Source organism: Bactrocera dorsalis, chromosome 3 (genome assembly GCF_023373825.1).
Source record: "Bactrocera dorsalis isolate Fly_Bdor chromosome 3, ASM2337382v1, whole genome shotgun sequence".
Classification (NCBI taxonomy): Eukaryota; Metazoa; Arthropoda; class Insecta; order Diptera; family Tephritidae; genus Bactrocera; species Bactrocera dorsalis.
In genome coordinates, this window is record NC_064305.1 from 76,002,614 (window position 1) to 76,011,959 (window position 9,346).

General features: G+C 31.2%; 1 protein-coding gene across 2 annotated transcripts; it reads left to right on the plus strand.

The window, feature by feature from the left end:
* Nucleotides 1-2,263: 2,263 nt before the first annotated feature.
* On the plus strand, nt 2,264-9,078 carry LOC105229114 (solute carrier family 35 member F5). Of its 2 annotated transcripts, none has more exons than XM_011209203.4 (10): nt 2,264-2,420; nt 5,913-6,530; nt 6,607-6,747; nt 7,159-7,212; nt 7,281-7,514; nt 7,581-7,763; nt 7,844-7,994; nt 8,070-8,229; nt 8,296-8,544; nt 8,607-9,078. In XM_011209203.4, exons 2-10 carry the CDS (start codon nt 6,441-6,443, stop codon nt 8,653-8,655), a joined length of 1,311 nt encoding a protein of 436 aa, XP_011207505.2. In that variant the 5' UTR covers nt 2,264-2,420; nt 5,913-6,440; the 3' UTR covers nt 8,656-9,078. The 2 variants fall into 2 exon arrangements, with proteins under 2 accessions (XP_011207505.2, XP_029407362.2); XM_029551502.2 differs by lacking the exon at nt 2,264-2,420 and adding an exon at nt 2,439-2,544.
* Nucleotides 9,079-9,346: the final 268 nt, after the last annotated feature.

A 9,346-nucleotide genomic window follows, 5' to 3' on the forward strand; every position in this document is an offset into this window, starting at 1 on the left:
TAATTACTAGAAATCGAGAAATTGCAAGATAAAATTTGCAAAATTTTCAACTTTAAATGCAAATATCTCGAAAACCATAAGTTTGCGGCGGCAACAATTATATATTTTCTTAATCTGGAGCAGCAGCTCTATCCAACCATACCACTTTTAACCCTGAAATCGTGGGATCGTATACTAAAGTTTCCCCGAAAGTCAAATATTAACATACATACATAAATATTTTATACAAAAAAATAACAAAAATTACCTTAAAGTAAACTTTGTTTTTCTGTTTTTCTATTTTTTCCCACTGTTAAGTGACTAAACTCCTTAAATATTAGCAATGGAAATTTCCAGGCTTGGCAGATAACTATTTAACCATTTGCAAAATTCATTTTAACCATAATTGTTTTTTTTTCTTCTCCTCAACTATCTGAACGCATTTTCACAGCATTGAATACTTAATCAGATTTGCCAAAAGAGCGTATAATTCGTTTAAAAGCAATATAAATGCAAACATACCGGCTACTTTAATTGAATTTCGGCGTTAAAACGCAAGTAAATAAAAAGCTGTTGAGAAATGTCAAAAAATGTATGAATTCATGTTTGTACGTGTACAGCCACGTTATTTGCGAATGGAGCGGTAAATTCCAAAGTGCCAACAATTTTGTAAACAAGCTCAATATGGGCATATTAAGCGTAAAGCGTTATTTTCCGCACAACTGCTTATAAACTAAGTGTTTTTGTAATCTCTTAATTCACAGAAACGCCTACTCAAGGCTAACGGCTATATATGCTAGTTGATAGTGATCGTGATCCAAATGCATTTCGCATACTTTGTACGATTCGTGGAAGTATAAATGTTACTCATACGTCAAGTTGTACGAAAATGGAATTGTGTTAAAAGCATAACGCCACCGCACTTCGAATTTGGTGCTGTAAGCTTTTAATACATTTTTAATCGCATTTTTTCTACACATTTATGGTGTAAATGCTACTAAAATGTGTGATTAGGTAATAATATATGTATACATTAGAAAGTGTAAACTACAACAATTGTAATAAACGACTAGTAATTCTATTAGCTGACTATTTTAAATTTTATCAGTATAAAAACGTTAGCTTCGTTTTTCAACGAACCCATAATACCTTGCACACATATAAGAACATGATTTTGATCGATCAGTTTGTATGCCAGCTATATGCTATAGCCGTCTGGTCTAAAAAAAATTCTTCGGAGATTATAACGTTATTCTGGCCAATAATTCGTGCCGAATTTCGTTAAAATATCTTGCCAAATGAAACAATTTTCGTTTGTATATTTACATTTCGAAACAATAAACATTTGCTATTGTGAATGGCTACTTATGCGCTGTTAGCACAGACACGAACACAGTAGCATGAATAAGCGGTTAGCTTATGCGTCAACCTTTCCCATTCGCACTTTGTTTAACAATTATTATTTTTTTATTACCAAACACTAAAGTTAATAAGTTATAAAAGAAATAATAATGTATAACATACTTTTTTAAATATTTTAAAATTTAAGAAGTCAGCACTGGCGAATATTACAATTACTAGAACGTAAAAAGCAACACTGCGGCGAGCAGCTGATTTCTTTTTCAAGCTACCAGATTGTAAATAGAAGATAAATCGTCTTCACATAAACATCTGCTTGATAACACTTATTATTTGATAATATAAGTTAATTACAAAAATTACCAACTAATTTAAATATATAATTTTAATAAATATATTAGGGGTATTCTCTTGCTCTTGCAAGATTGCAGATTGCAAAAATTCAACACCGAAATATACAAGGGCACGAGAGCACCCATTGCAGAATCTAGTGATATATGAGCGACTGATCCAGTCAATTTATTGTAAATGACTATTGTGCATGGCTATTGTGAATTGCCGCACCTTCTGCATACATTTTTAACAAAAAAAACTGTAACAAAACTTTATAATTTAAATAGAAATTGTAAAATCTACAACAATTTAACGACGTAATATGTCTTTATGTAAAATGGCAACTACAACAGGGTTGCAATTTTATTTTTGCGTGACATTGCACGCTAATATACACGGGTTTTGGTCTGACATATTTCACAGCCCTTGCAAATATTTTTCTGCGTGTGTTTGTTGTTGTGCCGTTGTAAATTTGCAATGCTTGCACCGTGCACCGGGTTTTGCAAGAGCAAGAGAATACCCCTAATTTAAATGTATAATTTTCACATTAAACGTTGCCCGGGACATTTATAATTTTATATATTTAACTGTCTGGCAACAACATTGGTTGAAAGTTTCTGGAGAGAAAAGTCAGTGTCGAAAAAGCAAAACAGTTTGATAGACAATTTTATGTAAATAGAAGATTTTATGTGGATTTGTGCAACTAAAAGAATTGTACAACTATTTAACTGTAATAATTGTTATAAAATGTGAGTAATTGTCACATTTGTTTACTTTATTTATGCAATGAAAGTAAAATGTTAAACTTATGTGCATAGAAATGGAGGCGTAGCTCTACAACTGCAATATATTTCCGTCTGCTGTGTTTATTCGGTAGAAAAGTGTACTATAACTCATTTTTTATTAGCAAAACAAGTTATGGATGTGAACATTAAATGCATATGTGAATAAAGTTTTCTAAATAAACATGTATATCATATGGCTTAAGTAAATAATAATGAAAAGCCTCTAATGTTCTGAGAAATTGCTATCTTTGATCAGAAAGTTGAATGCACATGAAAGTAAACAATCAAACATACGATTGCGAAAGTATAATATGCCGCTTTGATATCAAAAATGTTGTTAGTAATGGGAAAATGTTTGTTTAACTTTTTGCTACTGAATGTGTGAGAAAAAATACCATGCTAGTTCAATAAAAGATAAAATGGCATAGAAAGTTCCAAATCATGTCTTGTATAATCAAAAGTAATCATAAATAAATAAGCTAAGTGTACTGCCTCGATTTATTGAAGATTTATTAAAGCAGATTACGTTTAAAGTTTTGATATAAAATTTAATTTGCTGTTTAGATATCTGTGAGATTCATTTAAAAATATATACACATGTGACATAATGTTACATGAAACTATTTACGTGCTTGGTTTAAGTTATATATCTTAAACATATGTTATAAAACACAGTTGGCTGGTACTAAATATATTTTTCATACCCTGAACAGGGTTTGTAAAGTACCTGATTACAATTAGCCATGTCAATTTTTAAGAAATCGCTCTGAAATTTAACACACCAAGAATTGTCGGAACCGCCGATTTAGGAACACTAAAAAGTATAGCTGCCGTACAAACTAAACGATTAAACTCAAGTCCTTGTATGGACAAGACATGTACACAAAAATTGGCTTGAACTAATAAATATTGGGCCTAAATTTTAAAATATTTATCAACATACACATACATACTTATACACTAATGAAGTTTATACAGGTGTAGCTATTAAAGGTCAGTAACCTACAGCTATCTTTGTTATTCATCAAAATATAAATATATACCAAAATTGCAAATTTTTTAGAGCTAGAAACATAAATATCATGAGTAGTTGGAAAACCCAAACTTCAACACGGAACGAAAAACGAAATGCGTACATATTTAAATATTTACGTATTATATTTACTGAGCACAAATGATGAAATACAATGAAAAATAAGTGCATTTCTAAACCAATTAATCCTAATTTCATATTTATATACCTTCTAATACCTATTAGTCAGCTGCTTCTAGCGCTGTCACTTTTGTTGCGTTGATAACGGTAATCTATTTTGATTTAACAAGTTTTGTATAAATCTGTAACTTTATGCATGGTAAATATTTACCTTTATTTATGAAGTGAATACTAACATATGGACAAGTGGAATGTTAAAACAATTATATTAATAGATAGTTCATATTCTAATAATTATTTTGTGATTACGTGTTATCAGCATAAAAATAAATATTCACTAGTACTCAATTGACATCTAAATGATTCGGAATAAACAGTGGAAGGCTGCCAAAGTTACTAGAAATAAATTCATGTAGTATTTTTAACCTAAAAGTAAATAGAAGTTCATTGTGGTAAGATAGAAAATATGCAAAAAATTTGAAAAAGAGGAACAATTTTACATAAGTGTATTGCTTCAAATTTCAAAGTTATACGTTCTAACATTCCAAAAACATAACATTGAGAATTTTTATTCTGTAAACTCTTTTTGTATATAATCCAACCACAATCTTTTTGAACTAGAGTAAAAATTAAAATTTTATGTTTTTACGATGCTTTATGCCAAGTTGTGAGTACCTCAATTGTTTAATTTGATTTATAACACCTTAAATATACTGTTAGCTACCATAAAAATGTCAGAAAAACATAACTGAGCTGTCGCAATAGAAACGACGATATTGGGAGTGTACGTGCCAATCAATATAAACCGAAAATTTAATACACTCAATTTTCTTAAGACTCACCAGCAGAATTTGTAAGATTAAATTATTAGTAATCCTGAAGTCTAGAATTATATACAACTTGTTAAAAATGTATTAAAATTTCCATATTAGCATGTCAAGCTAATCTTTTTGCCATTTTTATAACTTACTCTAGAATGCAACTACCGTATAGTAGACTTGCGATAAATTAAATAAATAAACAATGGTAGCAATTTTATCTTACGAACACAAAAGGAAGTTATCAAATAAAAAATATTTTGCGATTATATGATTTTTATTGCCTATACTTTGTTTATTTGAATCACTTTTCTTTTGTTTATGGGCAATTATGGGCAGTACGTGCGGGGTGGTAAAATGATTAGTGAATGAATGCAGATACATATACATATATCATCAGCTAAAATGCGAAATAATGTATTGCAAATCAACAAAAAAAAGTTAACATCATTTGCGCCGAAGCTATGATGCCTTTCACAAATAAAAAACTTTCCATACAGAATTTAATAAATGATATAGTGATCTGAACTAAACAAACTGAACAGTTTGTTCAGATATTAAAGCGTGGTCCTAGGCAATAATACATGCTAAGGTTTGTGAAGATAACTTCTGAAAAATAGTTATCCATACAAGAACTTGATTTTAATTGATAAGTTTGTATGGCAGCTACATATGTATGTATATGCGCTAGTGATCCGATATCGGCATTTTCTACAAATGAGTGTGCTTGAAACTTTTAAGTTGCAGAAGTAATCATACCGTGCTATTATAACAACAAAACTACATTTTAAATGAAGAATTAATAAGGAATATGATTTTTCATTAGTAGAGATATACCACAGGTGCCAAACACATAATATTTGATATTTTTATTTGAAATATAGTAGTCGTACCACTTATATCAAGTACATAATTAATATAAATAATCAAAAAGATAACGGAATGCCAAGTACCTTATTAAAAAAAAAAGATAAATAAAAATGATTATTATTACCAAATATCCACCCAAGCTACAACAAATATACGCATTTTAGGCATAATCATCATCACCCGTCACCATTGTGTCTCACATTTAATACGTACGAACCAGTTTATTTGTAGGTGTGTAAATAGTGAGCGAAAATCAATATAAAATGCACTCGAACATGCTAATTTAAGTATCAATGGATACTTGGCACAAAGATACATACACACATTGTAGCTATGTGTAAACAGAAGATTGTTTGCTGATGAACACGTCATTTGTATATCAAATTCACATTTAATATTTACTGCCTTAGGCAGTTGAAGACACAGGTGAAATGGTAATATAATATATACGACATAGGGTATGATACAGGCAATATTAGATATTATGAAAACAATTACAATAAAAAAATTAAAACGTAAACTACCCAAAAACAACGGTTTTAAATTTTAGCGCTTAATTTTTATATTTAAAAAATCCAATTAACTCTAATATCCTTTTTTCGTTCTATTCTTTAGTCCACTTCGCTTTGCAGTTGCCCGCTAACAAAAAATTGCACTTAATTTACAATGTGTTGCGGCGCAGCATTTGGCGCCAACAAATCCCTTTAATTATGTCAAGGAATTAAAGCAAACGATTCAGTGTTGAAATAAACGCTGTTTGCAATGAAAAAGAAGCGCCAAGAGCCAAATTCAAAAATGAAGCTAAAACACTGGCGTTTAAATACAATTGGTTAATAAAAAAAGAAAACAAAGAACTGAATTAAGGCACGAAATCGAAAGAAACATAATATCTCGAAACATAAAAAACAAAAACTAACACTAGACAAAATAAAGTGCGCGCTAAGACTATAAAAATACAATCCAAAATAAACAAAAGTGTACGGACATTCTGCCATCTGCTATCATCATCTACAGCGTACACGGCACACACAGGAGACTGAGAGTGACAAATTTGGGTCAAAAGTTGAACGAGCGTGTCGTCACTCGTTACGCGCCGGCTAAACGACGCCGCACCGTCACCGACGTCTGCGTGTAAACAAGAAAATGTTAAGCAAAACACAAAAGCTCATACTTGGCATCGTAATATTGTTGCTGGTCGATGTGATTTGGGTATCCTCTAGTGAACTTACAAAGGTAAATATATAATATGTAAAATGCATAATTGAAACTATAACTCTGTGTTTAACAACGTTTCGGTATCCCCTTTCAGTTTCTGTACGAAAATGAAAAATTCGATAAGCCATTCTTTTGCACATACTTTAAAACTTCAATGTTTGCAATCTACTTGGTTGTAATCGGACTGGTGACACCCTGGCGTGAATCTTGTGAACGTCAAAATGGTAGCTACTCGGTGAGTTTATATATTAGCTTTTATAAAACACAGAAAGGGACACAACTCAGAAGACGAGAACCACAATTTGATACTTTAATAGTTTTAACTACTTAAAATATCACAAATTTAGAAACATATCAAGCACTGCAACCTGTGCAGCATCTCTCGCAATTATTTGACAATTTTGAATATCTGTTCCCACGACAATCGGGTCCACGTAACCAGAACGGACCCGGATCCGGCCAAGGACTGTCAACTCGCAGAATTCTGCGGCTACAACAACAACAATGAATATAAAATAAATTTGCAAATAGAATTTAATTTATTTAAAAACTCTTTATACCAATTTAGAAATCACAAATACTTCAAAGGAAAATATTTACAAAGCATTACAATCAGAATTTCACTAATAGAAAAATATCTTTATAGGTTATGGATCAAGTGGCTGATGACGAAAATTATTACTCAACCAATCCATCACTGGTATGCAGAGCAAACACTTATCATAAAACTGTTCACTTGTAATAAAATTTTTTTTTTTTCTTTTTCAGAGTGACCCCACCTTTATTCCCATTCGTTCTAGCGGTGCCATCTCCGGCACCGAGAGCGATGATTCCAGCATACGCAGTGTACGTTTCAGCAAATTGGCTGAGGTGCGTGAGATGTCCGCACATGAAGCAACGGAAGCGTTAATGGCACGACTCTCCTATGCAGCTAGCATACGCATACACAGACAAAAATCACATCACAAGACCGCCAAAACAGCATTACTCTTCTGTGTGCTGGTAAATTGCATTTGAAATATTTTTAAAACATCGTTTTAAACTTTTTCAACCTTATATCCCTTTCAGTGGTTTGTCGCAAACTATTTTTTCCAACTATCGTTAGAGTTGGGCGAAACCGCCATGGTCACATTGTTGAGCTCTTCATCCTCTTTATTTACACTTGTGCTAGCGGCATTTTTCCCTTCTGCTGTGGGTGACAAGTTTACAATAACCAAAATTATTGCAGTCGCAATGAATATGGGTGGAATTGTGAGTATATATGGTAGTATGCAAATGACTAAGGCTGTTTCAAGCAAAATTTTTTTTTTTTTTTCTTTTTTTTTTTATAGGTCACCGTCACCATTTCCGATATACATGACGCAAGATTTTCGCGCGGTGCACTCTTAGCGCTTTTTAGTGCGTTTTTCTACGCCGCTTATTTAGTTTTCGTGAAGCGAAAAAGCGATACTGAGGAAAAAGTTGACATTCCACTATTTTTTGGTAAATTTAAAGAAAATATAAATACATGCATACATACATACTACAAACAAACTAAATTATATTTTAAATTAACAGGTTTCGTCGGTCTTTGGAATCTTCTACTCATGTGGCCAATATTCTTTATATTGCATTTTCTGAAAATTGAGCAATTTGAGCTGCCAAATCAAAATCAATTTGCTATACTATTTTTAAATGGTTTAGTTGGTACTGTGATCTCAGAAGCGCTTTGGTTATGGTATGTGCTGATTTTTACACTCTCACGCATTTTTGGAATATACCGAAAAGTTTGTTTTTACCACAGGGGCTGCTTCCTTACTTCTTCACTAATTGGCACCATTGCCATGTCGCTTCAAATACCACTCTCCATAGTATTTGATGTCGTTTTGAAGCGAAAACCATACTCTCCTATGTTTTATATTGGTTCAATACCAATATTTTTGGCGCTAATGTTGGTGGCATTGTTAATGCGCAATGACGACTCTGATCCCTTAATGAGGCTATTTAAAGCGATTTATAGGAAATTGTGTCGTTGTAAGCCAAATATAGTCAGGTTGGTAGTTGAATTTTTATTGTTATGTATATACAAAACATTATTCAACATTTTTCGTATAGGATTAACGATGAGGAACAGCAGGAATCGCTAATTGGCAGCAATGACTGAACTATCTTCCAGTAATTATGCTCACATTACAAATAAGAGAATATGTATATGAATAATATAGAGAGAAGCTGTTACTTTTCTGAAGCAGAAAAAGACGTTTTCTGAAAACGCTTTTAATTCTAAATAGCTCACTATGAAATTCATCAAAACTACGGCTGTATTTTGAGTTTGATTTGAATTTGTATTAAAAAAGGGAAAAATTAAAAATGGATCGCACAAAAATTAATTTCCCTATAATGTAGTGACTAAAATATGAACTGCTAGTTATTTAATAATCTTTTGCTTTAAAATAAGATGAGGATGCAAAAAATTTGCTTCCGTTCTGTAAATAAACATTTATTACTAATTGTGATATTACCGAAAACGTAACAGTTGCAAATTCGCTATACTCAAGTATTTTTTAAATACAAATATATATTTTTTTATTAATAAATTTTGCATTTTATTTTATTTTATAAATTTTCAACATTTAAAGCATAGTTAAATGAAATTCTAATAAGTTCATTCTTAGTAATCTCATTGTGTAGACATAAGTATAAAATTTTTAATTGTATTTATACTGTGTATAGCTGTAGCTTGTTAACGTATGTAAAAATTTACAAAAGTTTACATGTATAGTATATTTAACAATAACAAAAATAACATATATACATATATATAACCTTTCGGCTAAGTACTAAAACTAATAATA